Source organism: Aulonocara sp. 'chitande type north' Nkhata Bay, linkage group LG20 (genome assembly GCF_057382095.1).
Source record: "Aulonocara sp. 'chitande type north' Nkhata Bay isolate Kocher_YH1m ecotype deep benthic linkage group LG20, A_spYH_male_GT1.1, whole genome shotgun sequence".
NCBI lineage: Eukaryota > Metazoa > Chordata > Actinopteri > Cichliformes > Cichlidae > Aulonocara > Aulonocara sp. 'chitande type north' Nkhata Bay.
Window position 1 is genome coordinate 7,866,192 of NC_141363.1, and position 19,148 is coordinate 7,885,339.

Sequence of the window (19,148 nt, forward strand, 5' to 3'; positions counted from 1 at the left end):
AGTCATTTATATTTTATAGTCAAATGAGAAATCCACTGTACATTTCTTTCAGGCATTACAGTTTTGTTTCATTCATTCTAACGTGAAATACAACAGTGTCAGCATCTTTTCAGCTTTTTATCAGACTTGTCTTTCACCATTTTCAAATAGCCTAATCAATAATTCATGTACTTTCATAGATGCTGTTGTTTTCCTCAAAACCATAGATTTTTAAAAAGAAAACATTTTGCTTGGATAAACTATAATGTCTGATGGAAGTTGATGGAAAAGCTTCATTTAGTTTGGCTTTGTCAGGTAGGCTGATGTTGGCATTGAATGACAGCTACCTGATTTTACTGCGGTAAAGACCGATAATGTGTTGAAAATTAAAACCAGTGTTATGAGTGCTGTGATCTCCTCTGAGAAGCATTCAAAAAGTTTTTGCTTGCATTAAACATTGGAGTATGTATCAGCTGTGTTATCAAGAAACTGAGATATCTGCTAGAAACTGGAATATTGGAATATGTCTGATATTAAAGACAGTTTGCGACTGAAGAAAACTGTGAGAACATTTTTTTTAATCCTCTCATTGATTCATCTTCATTTGAAACTGCGTCAAATCAGCTGCCAATAAGTAATTTAAATGCATTCTATTTTATTTTAGTGTTATTATTCATTTATATTTTATTGCGTCATTGTAGTGCATTTTACTTGTTTTAGTTGCATTCTAGTTTGTAAAGCAAGTTGTGCAGCATGGGCTGTTGGAAATGTGCTCGATCAATAAACCTGACCTTGACCATGTGTGGAGGGAGCCAGAAACATGCTGCTGTTTGCACATATTTAATAATGGGCTCTGCAGAGGAGCTAAAGAAGAGTCCAGCATGTTGCTCTGACTGTGTAACTCCTAAAGGTACAGTAACGGCAACATTGCCTAGTGACTGATCAGGCCAGTAACATTTCTGTTTCTCATATAAACCATCTCAGTGACTTCAGCAGAGATATTTTGTTAGTCAGGGTAAATACAAGGATTAGCTACCGAACATGTGCTTTTGCTCAATGTCTGACTGCGAGTGACTGAGAATGTGTTTACTTTAAAAAATGAAATATGTATTTGGCCACAGTAACTAAAGGTTCGCTAACTAAAAACTAACTAAAATGTAGCTTTAAAAATAGCTGAGAACAGCCTATTTTAATAACCTCACTCCACTTCCTGCCACTGTACAAAAATGAAGCCAAAATTCCCTTTTCATGGGGACTGCCATCACTTTGTATTTTTGAAGCCAGTGTGTGCGTAGTAGTGAATAAAAGCAGATCAAAAGTACTCAAATACAACCACTTGTACACATCAAAAGAAAAATTCAGTTCACATCAATTTTATTTGTGCCAATTTTAAAACTTTATTATATTATATAATATAATATTGCAAGGTAACATCCCTACAATAACGCAGAGATTGTAGGGAACTGGTAGGAGGATTTTTTAGATGTGGTTGGGTTTGGCTGAAAGCCGGCGCTTGAGTATTTTTGTAGCAGGATTGTATACTCTACGTAGAGTTGACTGGGAAGTAAGTTCAGGTGAATGGGGATGAAACATTTCTTCTTCTGCCTTGGGAGTAACAGTGGACTTGAGGTTGAGTGAGCTCCTAGACTCAGACTGCTTCTTTGAGTTGTCTACAGTTTTAGACCGGGCCCTAGTGGAAATAGGAGGTAGCAGGCCATGCACTGCTTTTAGCTTACTGTCATATGTGGTAAGCTTGTTACCCTTTTTACCCTTAAGGTCTCTAATTTCTTTCTGTTGTTCTTTCAGCTCATTGTCGCCTTTGGATGGAAAGTATTCCACATTACTCAGGTCAAATCTCACTTTTTTCCGGGCTATTTGTTCATCCCCATCCTTTCTTTGCTGCTCTGGGGAGGCTTTTTTCTCGACTTGCACAGTGCGGCCGAGCGTGTCATAAAGTCCCTTCAGCTGTTGCAGCAGATCGTCATTTTCTTTTTTCTGTACTGCATTCTTTTGTCGTTGAATGCCAATGTCAGTTTCCAGTTCTTCTATTACTTGCTCAAGCTTAAATACTGTGTGTTTGGACTTTGTCAGAGCTTTCTCAACCTCTTCTTTGTCCTCCACAGTTTGCGTCAACTTTGACTTCACTGTGAAGAGGTTGTCATTTGCAGAGCTAAGCTGTTTCTCGTGTTCTTTCTTTTGTTCTGCCTGCTGCAGTTTGATAATGTCCAGCTCAGTCTTTACAGCATTATAGCTGGTCTTAGCATTGGCAAGGTCTACGTTTGTCTCTTGGAGTTCTTGAGCCTTTTCTTTGATTTTATTCTGAAGTGTCTTTATAGTGTCTCTAGCTGTATAGAGTTCGTTCTCAATGCAGAACTTTGTCTCAGAAAGGAGCACTTTATCAGACCTAAGATTTTCACGTCTCTTTATCTCCAGTTCCAGATCGTTTTCTGCTTTGCTAAGAGCAGTTTTCAGACGGGCTATGTTATTTTCTTGGGATGAAATTTTCTTCCCAGACTCCTGCGTCTCATTTTCAAATATAATTATTTGCTTAGTTTTAACCTCAAGGCAGTTTTCCAGACGGTCGATAGTAAAACGTTGCCTTGCCAGCTCCTTTATCTGACTTTCAGATTCCAGGACTTTAGCTTTTAACTCTTTCCTCAACGTTATGTTGTTACATTCCTTCTCCCTAAGACGTACTTTCAGTTCATCATTTTTCTTTGTCAGTTGGTTTTTCTCATCTATTGCCCAGCGCTTTCCCGCTTTATACTCCTCATTTTGTCTTTGACACTTTTTAAGTTCAGCCTGTAGTTTCTCTTTTTCTTCTTCCACACTTTTAACTTTCTGTTGACGGCAGTACACCTCCCCAGGTAGTGTAAGAAGCTCGTCTATCCTTCTTTCAAGGAAGTCATTACGATGAATGTACTTCTCATTGTTCTGAATCTCAGTCTGAAGCTGCTCATTTTGTTTCTGCAGTTCTTTAAGTGTTTCATTTTTTTCCTCAGTCGTCTTGCTTAGCTTCATCTTGAGTTCTTGTTTTTCCTGCTCATTTTTGATTTTAAGGACAACCAGAGATTCCACCTCCTTTTCTTTCTTGTCCCGCATCGTTTTTTCAGTGGCACACTTATTTTCAAGGTGTTTGATTGCCTTATGAAGAGCCCGAATTTTTGCCTCATATTTGTTTGTGAGATCTACATTCTGTGACTCTGCGGACCTTAGCTGGGATTTGGTTTCCAGCAAAACATTTTCCATTTTTTCCATCTTTTCATCTTTGGATTCCTCTGTCATCTTCGCAACCAGTTCCTGTTCTTCTTTCAAAGATGCCTCAAGACTTGAAATCTTAGAATTCTTTTCATCGATTTCCTCAAGCTGAAGTTTTTCAGCTTGTTTGTAATTTTCTATCTCATATCTGAGCACCTGCATTTCTTTGGACTCCTCTTTCATCTTCGCAACCAGTTCCTGCTCTTCTTTCAAAGATGCCTCAAGACTTGAAATCTTACAATTCTTTTCATCGATTTCCTCCAACTGAAGCTTTTCAGCTTGTTTGTACTTTTCTATCTCATTTCTGAGCACCTGCATTTCTTTGGACTCCTCTTTCATCTTTGCAACCAGTCCCTGCTCTTCTTTCAAAGATGCCTCAAGACTTGAAATCCTACAATTCTTTTCTTGGATTTCCTCAAGCTGAAGTTTTTCAGCTTGTTTGTAATTTTCTATCTCATTTCTGAGCATCTGCATATCAAAGTAGCTTAGGGAGCTCATTTTGAAATGAATGTATTTAGTTTAGTTTATACGACGTGTTATTCTGTGTTTGAAAAATGATCTACTCAATGAGACAGTGTTCGCAAGTGGAAACTGTTAGTTCAGAACTATAGCGATCTATGGGTTCAAGGTATGTACTCGAGGGATATTTATAGGCTCTGACTCCGCCCCCAGAACTGTCTTCAAAGGAGTTCAAGTGACGTTATCGCCGAACGTCGTGACATTCAAAGGACAGTCTATTATGATGTCATTTTGTACCAGAATGGGTTCAATTTGATATTGTGTCTTTGCAAGTTTGTTCAACTTGCATTGCGATTTCTTTTTTTAGCAGACTTTAGCGATCCTTCTACTTGGGCTGTCTTCAAGTTTAAGGTATCTGTCGTTTCCCACCGTATCCCGCCCCGATCGATCCATTTATGTACGAGCCCATCCGCCCCCGGATCCGTTCATCGGGGCTCATCGCTACTGTTGTAGTCACTTGTCCGGAGCTAACAACAGCTGTTGAGCTGACTATTAAGCTAACATTATGCCCGCTAGTGTTACGTGTCCTACAAGTCACACTTTTTCTGTGATAAACAGTTGAATTAAATTCTTACAGTGTATGAGAGGTTGGCAGCGTCAAAACATTAGCAATAGGTGACAATAACGAGTGCTGGAGGATTTATTTAGTTATTTATTTAGATCCATTTCTTCAGTATAAGAAGCCATACTATCAGAACACCGCAATACAGATACAACTAATAGGCTACTTATTCTGCAGAAAAACTTTCACCATTTGTGCTTAAGAGTATATGAATTTATATGACTACTGCTTATGTTGAAGATTAAGCTCAGTTTTAATATTTCATGTCATTCTATAATGATCATAGCGTATGCAGAGATGACACATATTTGTCCATTTTAATATTCAGCTGAGCATGAATGGAATGTCAGAGTGGTGTCTGACAGTATATATGTATGTTATTATAATGAACACAGTGTATATATGTATGAATGTTTGATTCAAAGATAAGATTAGACATTTAAAATAAATGAATAACAAACAAAAATCTAGCAGGTTGAGCACTGTGTGAAGCAGGAAACATTCAAGCAGATGAAAAATATATTAAATGAAAATACTGAGCTTATCGTTGATCAGCTTGGATTGTGTAGATCACAAATCTTTTGGTCTGAATCTTTTTTTATTTAATTCTTATAATATCCATCGTGACTCTCTTTTTCATCAGTGGAACTCTGTCCCAGTCTGCTCCACCACCGGGAGATTCTCCGCTGTCCACGATGTCTTCACTGTGGATGCCATGTTTGTGTCTTATCTATCGTAGGTCCTGCAGGGAAATGGTGTGACTATGTCTCTCATCATACCGTCCCTCATTGGACTTGATAAAACCTTGGAGAATTGTGTCACCAACTACACCCACTTCTGCAAGGCCCTGCGCACAGGCCTCTACACACACTTCCAGCCAGTGATTCACCAGAAGGACATGATACTAGCTGCTGTGCTGGATCCTAGGATCAAACTGCAGGTACCAAATTAGGCCAGAAGCATAGCGGACTTCTGTAGATTTATATTTAATTGAATATGCGTGTTGAGTAGATATAGGAAAAAAATGTGTGTACATTTAAAACAACCATTTTTTTTGCAGCCGTTTTCTGATGACAACCAGGATGAACAGAATGATTTCCTAACACCTCCGTCAAAATCTGAGGCTCGCAGCATTGTTGAGTCCACATTAGAAAACATGGAAGCCTCAACATTTCCTACTGTTGAGGCAGAGAAAGATCAGACAGGCAGTGGGCTGGAGCACGATGTGAAAGAAGAAAGCCAGACAGATGGCGTGATGGACACTTGTGCTGGCAGCTCAGACAACAACTGTCCTGAAATCAGTGAAAACGACCTCAAGAGGAAGTCCATCTTCAACTTCCTTCAGCCGCCTGCAAAGACTCTAAAGATGTCAGAGTTCGACGTGTACCTGTCTGAACCGCTGTGGGAAAGCAACTCTACTCTTCAGTACTGGAAATGTGCTTCTCGATTCCCGAAGCTCCAAGGCCTCGCCAAGAAGCTGCTGGCGGTGCCCGCCACATCTGGAGGTTTTGACCGTTTCAGTCCGATGGCTGCGTGCATTGTGAAAGCAAAAAGGAACCGCTTGCCACCTCACACCACAGAGAGACTGCTACTATACAAAAACTCTGTAAAAGTGAAGACTGTTAAAAAGCCCAGTCGGGCTGCTAAACACTGATGGATAACAGCTGAGTGTGGCAGAGCTTGCACAGCATTAAACAGAAACTCTGCCTCTACTTTTAAAAACTGTGCCATACGCTAAGAAGGAGGGTGAACTGCTAATACCTCTTATATTGTAGCAAATGAATCAGCTGACTCTTTCTTCCTAGAACGCATTTGCTGGTCTGCATTAAAAAAACAAAACAACAAGTCCTGTGTTACAGCTGGTTTCATCAGTTTGTTAAAAGGACGCATTCTGGTCAATGATCCTCACAGCTTCATACCTGCAGCAGCGATAGAGATGCACACTGTCTCTGCGTGCTGTACGGTGCTGCTCAGAGTTGTACTTTGTCCCTTCCACACATGATTCAAGTCAGAGCTCTCTACTGGATTGGGAAATGGCAAATTAGAAATGGAGTCGGTGAATGAATGGCATCTGATTCACTTCAAACCAAAATGAGTTCAGCTTGTATCGTTCTTTTGCAGAATTTCATGTTTTCTGACTGCAACTTTTGTTAAGACAGTAATAAAATGTCAAATCAGAGGTTGAATGCTTATTTATTTCCACTATGCACTGATAAATGAGATATTTGCTGCCAAACGTGATGGAACAGTAGATCTTTATATTGAATTTGGCTATTCAGTCCCTCCACCCCAAAAGTCATTTATATTTTATAGTCAAATGAGAAATCCACTGTACATTTCTTTCAGGCATTACAGTTTTGTTTCATTCATTCTAACGTGAAATACAACAGTGTCAGCATCTTTTCAGCTTTTTATCAGACTTGTCTTTCACCATTTTCAAATAGCCTAATCAATAATTCATGTACTTTCATAGATGCTGTTGTTTTCCTCAAAACCATAGATTTTTAAAAAGAAAACATTTTGCTTGGATAAACTATAATGTCTGATGGAAGTTGATGGAAAAGCTTCATTTAGTTTGGCTTTGTCAGGTAGGCTGATGTTGGCATTGAATGACAGCTACCTGATTTTACTGCGGTAAAGACCGATAATGTGTTGAAAATTAAAACCAGTGTTATGAGTGCTGTGATCTCCTCTGAGAAGCATTCAAAAAGTTTTTGCTTGCATTAAACATTGGAGTATGTATCAGCTGTGTTATCAAGAAACTGAGATATCTGCTAGAAACTGGAATATTGGAATATGTCTGATATTAAAGACAGTTTGCGACTGAAGAAAACTGTGAGAACATTTTTTTTAATCCTCTCATTGATTCATCTTCAGTTGAAACTGCGTCAAATCAGCTGCCAATAAGTAATTTAAATGCATTCTATTTTATTTTAGTGTTATTATTCATTTATATTTTATTGCGTCATTGTAGTGCATTTTACTTGTTTTAGTTGCATTCTAGTTTGTAAAGCAAGTTGTGCAGCATGGGCTGTTGGAAATGTGCTCGATCAATAAACCTGACCTTGACCATGTGTGGAGGGAGCCAGAAACATGCTGCTGTTTGCACATATTTAATAATGGGCTCTGCAGAGGAGCTAAAGAAGAGTCCAGCATGTTGCTCTGACTGTGTAACTCCTAAAGGTACAGTAACGGCAACATTGCCTAGTGACTGATCAGGCCAGTAACATTTCTGTTTCTCATATAAACCATCTCAGTGACTTCAGCAGAGATATTTTGTTAGTCAGGGTAAATACAAGGATTAGCTACCGAACATGTGCTTTTGCTCAATGTCTGACTGCAAGTGACTGAGAATGTGTTTACTTTAAAAAATGAAATATGTATTTGGCCACAGTAACTAAAGGTTCGCTAACTAAAAACTAACTAAAATGTAGCTTTAAAAATAGCTGAGAACAGCCTATTTTAATAACCTCACTCCACTTCCTGCCACTGTACAAAAATGAAGCCAAAATTCCCTTTTCATGGGGACTGCCATCACTTTGTATTTTTGAAGCCAGTGTGTGCGTAGTAGTGAATAAAAGCAGATCAAAAGTACTCAAATACAACCACTTGTACACATCAAAAGAAAAATTCAGTTCACATCAATTTTATTTGTGCCAATTTTAAAACTTTAGGGTAACATCCCTACAATAACGCAGAGATTGTAGGGATGTTAACTTGCAATATTATATAATATTGCAAGTTAACATCCCTACAATAATGCAGAGAAAACCCAACAATCCGAAGATCCCCTATGAGCAAGCACTTGGCGACAGTGGGAAGGAAAAACTCCCTTTTAATAGGAAGAAACCTTCAGTAGAACCAGGCTCAGTGAGGGGCGGCCATCTACCTCGACCGGTTGGGGGTGATGAAGCGACATAGATGAAATGCATGTCACTTCCTCACACATGCAGAGATGTCCTTATTGTCTTACATTTATGATGTTATAGCAAATACAGCCTCTCCTGGGTTACGGATGTAATATACCCTCAGGATGGGCGGGTATTAAATTTTTTTCTGATATTGTCTCTTTGTGATTTATTTTGACTTTGGAAACAAAGAAATAGATATTTTTTAACCAGCTTAAAAGCTGATTATTTCTTTGGGGTCAGTGTGAGAACTGGTAGGAGGATTTTTTAGATGTGGTTGGGTTTGGCTGAAGGCCGGCGCTTGAGTAGTTTTGCACCAGGATTGTATACTCTACGTAGAGTTGACTGGGAAGTAAGTTCAGGTGAATGGGGATGAAACATTTCTTCTTCTGCCTTGGGAGTAACAGTGGACTTGAGGTTGAGTGAGCTCCTAGACTCAGACTGCTTCTTTGAGTTGTCTACAGTTTTAGACCGGGCCCTAGTGGAAATAGGAGGTAGCAGGCCATGCACTGCTTTTAGCTTACTGTCATATGTGGTAAGCTTGTTACCCTTTTTACCCTTAAGGTCTCTAATTTCTTTCTGTTGTTCTTTCAGCTCATTGTCGCCTTTGGATGGAAAGTATTCCGCATTACTCAGGTCAAATCTCACCTTTTTCCGGGCTATTTGTTCATCCCCATCCTTTCTTTGCTGCTCTGGGGAGGCTTTTTTCTCGACTTGCACAGTGCGGCCGAGCGTGTCATAAAGTCCCTTCAGCTGTTGCAGCAGATCGTCATTTTCTTTTTTCTGTACTGCATTCTTTTGTCGTTGAATGCCAATGTCAGTTTCCAGTTCTTCTATTACTTGCTCAAGCTTAAATACTGTGTGTTTGGACTTTGTCAGAGCTTTCTCAACCTCTTCTTTGTCCTCCACAGTTTGCGTCAACTTTGACTTCACTGTGAAGAGGTTGTCATTTGCAGAGCTAAGCTGTTTCTCGTGTTCTTTCTTTTGTTCTGCCTGCTGCAGTTTGATAATGTCCAGCTCAGTCTTTACAGCATTATAGCTGGTCTTAGCATTGGCAAGGTCTACGTTTGTCTCTTGGAGTTCTTGAGCCTTTTCTTTGATTTTATTCTGAAGTGTCTTTATAGTGTCTCTAGCTGTATAGAGTTCGTTCTCAATGCAGAACTTTGTCTCAGAAAGGAGCACTTTATCAGACCTAAGATTTTCACGTCTCTTTATCTCCAGTTCCAGATCGTTTTCTGCTTTGCTAAGAGCAGTTTTCAGACGGGCTATGTTATTTTCTTGGGATGAAATTTTCTTCCCAGACTCCTGCGTCTCATTTTCAAATATAATTATTTGCTTAGTTTTAACCTCAAGGCAGTTTTCCAGACGGTCGATAGTAAAACGTTGCCTTGCCAGCTCCTTTATCTGACTTTCAGATTCCAGGACTTTAGCTTTTAACTCTTTCCTCAACGTTATGTTGTTACATTCCTTCTCCCTAAGACGTACTTTCAGTTCATCATTTTTCTTTGTCAGTTGGTTTTTCTCGTCTATTGCCCAGCGCTTTCCCGCTTTATACTCCTCATTTTGTCTTTGACACTTTTTAAGTTCAGCCTGTAGTTTCTCTTTTTCTTCTTCCACACTTTTAACTTTCTGTTGACGGCAGTACACCTCCCCAGGTAGTGTAAGAAGCTCGTCTATCCTTCTTTCAAGGAAGTCATTACGATGAATGTACTTCTCATTGTTCTGAATCTCAGTCTGAAGCTGCTCATTTTGTTTCTGCAGTTCTTTAAGTGTTTCATTTTTTTCCTCAGTCGTCTTGCTTAGCTTCATCTTGAGTTCTTGTTTTTCCTGCTCATTTTTGATTTTAAGGACAACCAGAGATTCCACCTCCTTTTCTTTCTTGTCCCGCATCGTTTTTTCAGTGGCACACTTATTTTCAAGGTGTTTGATTGCCTTATGAAGAGCCCGAATTTTTGCCTCATATTTGTTTGTGAGATCTACATTCTGTGACTCTGCGGACCTTAGCTGGGATTTGGTTTCCAGCAAAACATTTTCCATTTTTTCCATCTTTTCATCTTTGGATTCCTCTGTCATCTTCGCAACCAGTTCCTGTTCTTCTTTCAAAGATGCCTCAAGACTTGAAATCTTAGAATTCTTTTCATCGATTTCCTCAAGCTGAAGTTTTTCAGCTTGTTTGTAATTTTCTATCTCATATCTGAGCACCTGCATTTCTTTGGACTCCTCTTTCATCTTCGCAACCAGTTCCTGCTCTTCTTTCAAAGATGCCTCAAGACTTGAAATCTTACAATTCTTTTCATCGATTTCCTCCAACTGAAGCTTTTCAGCTTGTTTGTACTTTTCTATCTCATTTCTGAGCACCTGCATTTCTTTGGACTCCTCTTTCATCTTTGCAACCAGTCCCTGCTCTTCTTTCAAAGATGCCTCAAGACTTGAAATCCTACAATTCTTTTCTTGGATTTCCTCAAGCTGAAGTTTTTCAGCTTGTTTGTAATTTTCTATCTCATTTCTGAGCATCTGCATATCAAAGTAGCTTAGGGAGCTCATTTTGAAATGAATGTATTTAGTTTAGTTTATACGACGTGTTATTCTGTGTTTGAAAAATGATCTACTCAATGAGACAGTGTTCGCAAGTGGAAACTGTTAGTTCAGAACTATAGCGATCTATGGGTTCAAGGTATGTACTCGAGGGATATTTATAGGCTCTGACTCCGCCCCCAGAACTGTCTTCAAAGGAGTTCAAGTGACGTTATCGCCGAACGTCGTGACATTCAAAGGACAGTCTATTATGATGTCATTTTGTACCAGAATGGGTTCAATTTGATATTGTGTCTTTGCAAGTTTGTTCAACTTGCATTGCGATTTCTTTTTTTAGCAGACTTTAGCGATCCTTCTACTTGGGCTGTCTTCAAGTTTAAGGTATCTGTCGTTTCCCACCGTATCCCGCCCCGATCGATCCATTTATGTACGAGCCCATCCGCCCCCGGTTCCGTTCATCGGGGCTCATCGCTACTGTTGTAGTCACTTGTCCGGAGCTAACAACAGCTGTTGAGCTGACTATTAAGCTAACATTATGCCCGCTAGTGTTACGTGTCCTACAAGTCACACTTTTTCTGTGATAAACAGTTGAATTAAATTCTTACAGCGTATGAGAGGTTGGCAGCGTCAAAACATTAGCAATAGGTGACAATAACGAGTGCTGGAGGATTTATTTAGTTATTTATTTAGATCCATTTCTTCAGTATAAGAAGCCATACTATCAGAACACCGCAATACAGATACAACTAATAGGCTACTTATTCTGCAGAAAAACTTTCACCATTTGTGCTTAAGAGTATATGAATTTATATGACTACTGCTTATGTTGAAGATTAAGCTCAGTTTTAATATTTCATGTCATTCTATAATGATCATAGCGTATGCAGAGATGACACATATTTGTCCATTTTAATATTCAGCTGAGCATGAATGGAATGTCAGAGTGGTGTCTGACAGTATATATGTATGTTATTATAATGAACACAGTGTATATATGTATGAATGTTTGATTCAAAGATAAGATTAGACATTTAAAATAAATGAATAACAAACAAAAATCTAGCAGGTTGAGCACTGTGTGAAGCAGGAAACATTCAAGCAGATGAAAAATATATTAAATGAAAATACTGAGCTTATCGTTGATCAGCTTGGATTGTGTAGATCACAAATCTTTTGGTCTGAATCTTTTTTTATTTAATTCTTATAATATCCATCGTGACTCTCTTTTTCATCAGTGGAACTCTGTCCCAGTCTGCTCCACCACCGGGAGATTCTCCGCTGTCCACGATGTCTTCACTGTGGATGCCATGTTTGTGTCTTATCTATCGTAGGTCCTGCAGGGAAATGGTGTGACTATGTCTCTCATCATACCGTCCCTCATTGGACTTGATAAAACCTTGGAGAATTGTGTCACCAACTACACCCACTTCTGCAAGGCCCTGCGCACAGGCCTCTACACACACTTCCAGCCAGTGATTCACCAGAAGGACATGATACTAGCTGCTGTGCTGGATCCTAGGATCAAACTGCAGGTACCAAATTAGGCCAGAAGCATAGCGGACTTCTGTAGATTTATATTTAATTGAATATGCGTGTTGAGTAGATATAGGAAAAAAATGTGTGTACATTTAAAACAACCATTTTTTTTGCAGCCGTTTTCTGATGACAACCAGGATGAACAGAATGATTTCCTAACACCTCCGTCAAAATCTGAGGCTCGCAGCATTGTTGAGTCCACATTAGAAAACATGGAAGCCTCAACATTTCCTACTGTTGAGGCAGAGAAAGATCAGACAGGCAGTGGGCTGGAGCACGATGTGAAAGAAGAAAGCCAGACAGATGGCGTGATGGACACTTGTGCTGGCAGCTCAGACAACAACTGTCCTGAAATCAGTGAAAACGACCTCAAGAGGAAGTCCATCTTCAACTTCCTTCAGCCGCCTGCAAAGACTCTAAAGATGTCAGAGTTCGACGTGTACCTGTCTGAACCGCTGTGGGAAAGCAACTCTACTCTTCAGTACTGGAAATGTGCTTCTCGATTCCCGAAGCTCCAAGGCCTCGCCAAGAAGCTGCTGGCGGTGCCCGCCACATCTGGAGGTTTTGACCGTTTCAGTCCGATGGCTGCGTGCATTGTGAAAGCAAAAAGGAACCGCTTGCCACCTCACACCACAGAGAGACTGCTACTATACAAAAACTCTGTAAAAGTGAAGACTGTTAAAAAGCCCAGTCGGGCTGCTAAACACTGATGGATAACAGCTGAGTGTGGCAGAGGTTTCACAGCATTAAACAGAAACTCTGCCTCTACTTTTAAAAACTGTGCCATACGCTAAGAAGGAGGGTGAACTGCTAATACCTCTTATATTGTAGCAAATGAATCAGCTGACTCTTTCTTCCTAGAACGCATTTGCTGGTCTGCATTAAAAAAACAAAACAACAAGTCCTGTGTTACAGCTGGTTTCATCAGTTTGTTAAAAGGACGCATTCTGGTCAATGATCCTCACAGCTTCATACCTGCAGCAGCGATAGAGATGCACACTGTCTCTGCGTGCTGTACGGTGCTGCTCAGAGTTGTACTTTGTCCCTTCCACACATGATTCAAGTCAGAGCTCTCTACTGGATTGGGAAATGGCAAATTAGAAATGGAGTCGGTGAATGAATGGCATCTGATTCACTTCAAACCAAAATGAGTTCAGCTTGTATCGTTCTTTTGCAGAATTTCATGTTTTCTGACTGCAACTTTTGTTAAGACAGTAATAAAATGTCAAATCAGAGGTTGAATGCTTATTTATTTCCACTATGCACTGATAAATGAGATATTTGCTGCCAAACGCGATGGAACAGTAGATCTTTATATTGAATTTGGCTATTCAGTCCCTCCACCCCAAAAGTCATTTATATTTTATAGTCAAATGAGAAATCCACTGTACATTTCTTTCAGGCATTACAGTTTTGTTTCATTCATTCTAACGTGAAATACAACAGTGTCAGCATCTTTTCAGCTTTTTATCAGACTTGTCTTTCACCATTTTCAAATAGCCTAATCAATAATTCATGTACTTTCATAGATGCTGTTGTTTTCCTCAAAACCATAGATTTTTAAAAAGAAAACATTTTGCTTGGATAAACTATAATGTCTGATGGAAGTTGATGGAAAAGCTTCATTTAGTTTGGCTTTGTCAGGTAGGCTGATGTTGGCATTGAATGACAGCTACCTGATTTTACTGCAGTAAAGACCGATAATGTGTTGAAAATTAAAACCAGTGTTATGAGTGCTGTGATCTCCTCTGAGAAGCATTCAAAAAGTTTTTGCTTGCATTAAACATTGGAGTATGTATCAGCTGTGTTATCAAGAAACTGAGATATCTGCTAGAAACTGGAATATTGGAATATGTCTGATATTAAAGACAGTTTGCGACTGAAGAAAACTGTGAGAACATTTTTTTTAATCCTCTCATTGATTCATCTTCAGTTGAAACTGCGTCAAATCAGCTGCCAATAAGTAATTTAAATGCATTCTATTTTATTTTAGTGTTATTATTCATTTATATTTTATTGCGTCATTGTAGTGCATTTTACTTGTTTTAGTTGCATTCTAGTTTGTAAAGCAAGTTGTGCAGCATGGGCTGTTGGAAATGTGCTCGATCAATAAACCTGACCTTGACCATGTGTGGAGGGAGCCAGAAACATGCTGCTGTTTGCACATATTTAATAATGGGCTCTGCAGAGGAGCTAAAGAAGAGTCCAGCATGTTGCTCTGACTGTGTAACTCCTAAAGGTATAGTAACGGCAACATTGCCTAGTGACTGATCAGGCCAGTAACATTTCTGTTTCTCATATAAACCATCTCAGTGACTTCAGCAGAGATATTTTGTTAGTCAGGGTAAATACAAGGATTAGCTACCGAACATGTGCTTTTGCTCAATGTCTGACTGCGAGTGACTGAGAATGTGTTTACTTTAAAAAATGAAATATGTATTTGGCCACAGTAACTAAAGGTTCGCTAACTAAAAACTAACTAAAATGTAGCTTTAAAAATAGCTGAGAACAGCCTATTTTAATAACCTCACTCCACTTCCTGCCACTGTACAAAAATGAAGCCAAAATTCCCTTTTCATGGGGACTGCCATCACTTTGTATTTTTGAAGCCAGTGTGTGCGTAGTAGTGAATAAAAGCAGATCAAAAGTACTCAAATACAACCACTTGTACACATCAAAAGAAAAATTCAGTTCACATCAATTTTATTTGTGCTAATTTTAAACCTTTATTATATTATATAATATAATATTGCAAGGTAACATCCCTACAATAACGCAGAGATTGTAGGGATGTTACCTCGCAATATTATAATATTGCAAGGTAACATCCCTACAATAACGCAGAGAAAACCCAACAATCCGAAGATCCCCTATGAGCAAGCACTTGGCGACAGTGGGAAGGAAAAACTCCCTTTTAGTAGGAAGAAACCTTCAGTAGAACCAGGCTCAGTGAGAAGCGGCCATCTACCTCGACCGGTTGGGGGTGATGAAGCGACATAGATGAAATGCATGTCACTTCCTCACACATGCAGAGATGTCCTTATTGTCTTACATTTATGATGTTATAGCAAATACAGCCTCTCCTGGGTTACGGATGTAATATACCCTCAGGATGGGCGGGTATTAAATTTTTTTCTGATATTGTCTCTTTGTGATTTATTTTGACTTTGGAAACAAAGAAATAGATATTTTTTAACCAGCTTAAAAGCTGATTATTTCTTTGGAGTCAGTGTGAGAACTGGTAGGAGGATTTTTTAGATGTGGTTGGGTTTGGCTGAAAGCCGGCGCTTGAGTAGTTTTGCACCAGGATTGTATACTCTACGTAGAGTTGACTGGGAAGTAAGTTCAGGTGAATGGGGATGAAACATTTCTTCTTCTGCCTTGGGAGTAACAGTGGACTTGAGGTTGAGTGAGCTCCTAGACTCAGACTGCTTCTTTGAGTTGTCTACAGTTTTAGACCGGGCCCTAGTGGAAATAGGAGGTAGCAGGCCATGCACTGCTTTTAGCTTACTGTCATATGTGGTAAGCTTGTTACCCTTTTTACCCTTAAGGTCTCTAATTTCTTTCTGTTGTTCTTTCAGCTCATTGTCGCCTTTGGATGGAAAGTATTCCACATTACTCAGGTCAAATCTCACCTTTTTCCGGGCTATTTGTTCATCCCCATCCTTTCTTTGCTGCTCTGGGGAGGCTTTTTTCTCGACTTGCACAGTGTGGCCGAGTGTGTCATAAAGTCCCCTCAGCTGTTGAGCAGTTTTCAGACGGGCTATGTTATTTTCTTGGGATGAAATTTTCTTCCCAGACTCCTGCGTCTCATTTTCAAATATAATTATTTGCTTAGTTTTAACCTCAAGGCAGTTTTCCAGACGGTCGATAGTAAAACGTTGCCTTGCCAGCTCCTTTATCTGACTTTCAGATTCCAGGACTTTAGCTTTTAACTCTTTCCTCAACGTTATGTTGTTACATTCCTTCTCCCTAAGACGTACTTTCAGTTCATCATTTTTCTTTGTCAGTTGGTTTTTCTCATCTATTGCCCAGCGCTTTCCCGCTTTATACTCCTCATTTTGTCTTTGACACTTTTTAAGTTCAGCCTGTAGTTTCTCTTTTTCTTCTTCCACACTTTTAACTTTCTGTTGACGGCAGTACACCTCCCCAGGTAGTGTAAGAAGCTCGTCTATCCTTCTTTCAAGGAAGTCATTATGATGAATGTACTTCTCATTGTTCTGAATCTCAGTCTGAAGCTGCTCATTTTGTTTCTGCAGTTCTTTAAGTGTTTCATTTTTTTCCTCAGTCGTCTTGCTTAGCTTCATCTTGAGTTCTTGTTTTTCCTGCTCATTTTTGATTTTAAGGACAACCAGAGATTCCACCTCCTTTTCTTTCTTGTCCCGCATCGTTTTTTCAGTGGCACACTTATTTTCAAGGTGTTTGATTGCCTTATGAAGAGCCCGAATTTTTGCCTCATATTTGTTTGTGAGATCTACATTCTGTGACTCTGCGGACCTTAGCTGGGATTTGGTTTCCAGCAAAACATTTTCCATTTTTTCCATCTTTTCATCTTTGGATTCCTCTGTCATCTTCGCAACCAGTTCCTGTTCTTCTTTCAAAGATGCCTCAAGACTTGAAATCTTACAATTCTTTTCATCGATTTCCTCAAGCTGAAGTTTTTCAGCTTGTTTGTAATTTTCTATCTCATATCTGAGCACCTGCATTTCTTTGGACTCCTCTTTCATCTTCGCAACCAGTTCCTGCTCTTCTTTCAAAGATGCCTCAAGACTTGAAATCTTACAATTCTTTTCATCGATTTCCTCAAGCTGAAGTTTTTCAGCTTGTTTGTAATTTTCTATCTCATATCTGAGCACCTGCATTTCTTTGGACTCCTCTTTCATCTTCGCAACCAGTCCCTGCTCTTCTTTCAAAGATGCCTCAAGACTTGAAATCCTACAATTCTTTTCTTGGATTTCCTCAAGCTGAAGTTTTTTAGCTTGTTTGTAATTTTCTATCTCATTTCTGAGCATCTGCATATCAAAGTAGCTTAGGGAGCTCATTTTGAAATGAATGTATTTAGTTTAGTTTATACGACGTGTTATTCTGTGTTTGAAAAATGATCTACTCAATGAGACAAAGTGTTCGCAAGTGGAAACTGTTAGTTCAGAACTATAGCGATCTATGGGTTCAAGGTATGTACTCGAGGGATATTTATAGGATCTGACTCCGCCCCCAGAACTGTCTTCAAAGGAGTTCAAGTGACGTTATCGCCGAACGTCGTGACATTCAAAGGACAGTCTATTATGATGTCATTTTGTACCAGAATGGGTTCAATTTGATATTGTGTCTTTGCAAGTTTGTTCAACTTGCATTGCGATTTCTTTTTTTAGCAGACTTTAGCGATCCTTCTACTTGGGCTGTCTTCAAGTTTAAGGTATCTGTCGTTTCCCACCGTATCCCGCCCCGATCGATCCATTTATGTACGAGCCCATCCGCCCCCGGATCCGTTCATCGGGGCTCATCGCTACTGTTGTAGTCACTTGTCCGGAGCTAACAACAGCTGTTGAGCTGACTATTAAGCTAACATTATGCCCGCTAGTGTTACGTGTCCTACAAGCAGTGTTGGGTAAGTTACTTTAAAATAGTAACTTAGTTACATTACTAGTTACTTCTCTCAAAAGTAACTCAGTTACTTCAAGTTACTCGTTACTTTCAAAGTAACTAGTTACTAGGGAAAGTAACTTTGGTTTTACTCAGAATTCTCTTGTTAATGTGTTTCTTCCATAACTTTGCCAGTCTTCTAGCTTGCTTACTTGCCACAAGTGCACTGTGCCACCTACCAATAGAAAGGATATGATAACGTGCATATTTCCACGAGAGAAATCCCACGCCTGGACCGTCATTGACTGCTGCCATGATTCTAGCCTACGTCACAGAGTCATGTGCGCCTTTTACATCCAACACAAAAACTGCAGTCGTGGTGCTTTCGATTGTACTCAGAACTCAGAAATTCTGCCTTCTGAATAGGAAGATGTAGGTAACACCAGACTGCAGATGAGATGCATACAGGGCTGGACTGGGAAAGAAAATTGGCCCGGGCATTTTGACTAGAAACTGGCCCACCATTATAGGAAAAATCATAAAGCCTTTGAATGAAAACAAACACTGTTGTGACAGTGATGTTCACTGTTTTGATGGTATATATGCATCAATCTATCAATCGTTTGTTGTAAGATTCAGATAATTATTTTTTAAAAGCTAGACATTTTAAATGAGAATAAGAAAGAAAAGTATTTCTTTGTGCCCCCCATTCCCTGTTAATGCCCTACATGCCCCCTTGGCCACACTTTGCTAGATCCGCACCTGCACAGTTACCAGCTGTCAGCTACCTAAAAAAGGATCCTGGGGTTATTTGTCTCTCAGAAACAGTTCATAACTTCCCTTCAACTCATTCATGTCATCTAAAAGGTAAACCTGTTTCTCCATCACCTGCTCAGCTCTGATGATCCAGTAAGGACATCTCCTGGTTTCATCTTCATGTTTCCCTCTCACCAGATAACCAAACCATATCATGACCAGCAGCTTTTTTTTACAGCTGTGGCTCCAGCAAACATCAGCTGATACTAGAAATTAATATTAAATAAATTCTAACAATAGCTGATCAAGCTTAAACGTGCTGCTGTTGTTTAGCGCGACATCCGCTGGTTTCCTCTTTCGGCGCAAAGTGGGCGATAAACAAACAAGAGAGCCGATCAGCTGATCATTGATCAGTTTTCATGATTGAAGTAGAAACGGGAGAGGGAGGGGGAGGGAATGAGAGAAGAAGAGGCAGCTGTGCAGCGTAAAGACACAGAATAACTCCAGCTTTG

The 19,148-nt window shown here is 39.6% G+C and overlaps 5 protein-coding genes across 5 annotated transcripts; 2 read left to right on the top strand and 3 right to left on the bottom strand.

The window, feature by feature from the left end:
* Positions 1-1,458: 1,458 nt before the first annotated feature.
* Positions 1,459-3,735, bottom strand: LOC147305095 (uncharacterized). The gene has a single exon (XM_086277558.1). The coding sequence runs from the start codon at positions 3,733-3,735 to the stop codon at positions 1,459-1,461; it is 2,277 nt and encodes a 758-aa protein (XP_086133684.1).
* A 1,346-nt stretch (positions 3,736-5,081) lies between these two features.
* On the top strand, positions 5,082-5,972 carry LOC147305096 (uncharacterized). The gene is made up of 2 exons (XM_086279030.1): positions 5,082-5,258; positions 5,379-5,972. The coding sequence occupies exons 1-2, from the start codon at positions 5,082-5,084 to the stop codon at positions 5,970-5,972; spliced, it is 771 nt and encodes a 256-aa protein (XP_086135156.1).
* Positions 5,973-8,407: 2,435 nt separating this feature from the next.
* On the bottom strand, positions 8,408-10,770 carry LOC147305097 (uncharacterized). The gene has a single exon (XM_086277532.1). The coding sequence runs from the start codon at positions 10,768-10,770 to the stop codon at positions 8,494-8,496; it is 2,277 nt and encodes a 758-aa protein (XP_086133658.1). The 3' UTR covers positions 8,408-8,493.
* A 1,346-nt stretch (positions 10,771-12,116) lies between these two features.
* On the top strand, positions 12,117-13,007 carry LOC147305098 (uncharacterized). The gene is made up of 2 exons (XM_086279029.1): positions 12,117-12,293; positions 12,414-13,007. The coding sequence occupies exons 1-2, from the start codon at positions 12,117-12,119 to the stop codon at positions 13,005-13,007; spliced, it is 771 nt and encodes a 256-aa protein (XP_086135155.1).
* A 2,544-nt stretch (positions 13,008-15,551) lies between these two features.
* LOC147305099 (uncharacterized) lies at positions 15,552-17,416 on the bottom strand. The gene has a single exon (XM_086278149.1). The coding sequence runs from the start codon at positions 17,337-17,339 to the stop codon at positions 15,552-15,554; it is 1,788 nt and encodes a 595-aa protein (XP_086134275.1). The 5' UTR covers positions 17,340-17,416.
* Positions 17,417-19,148: the final 1,732 nt, after the last annotated feature.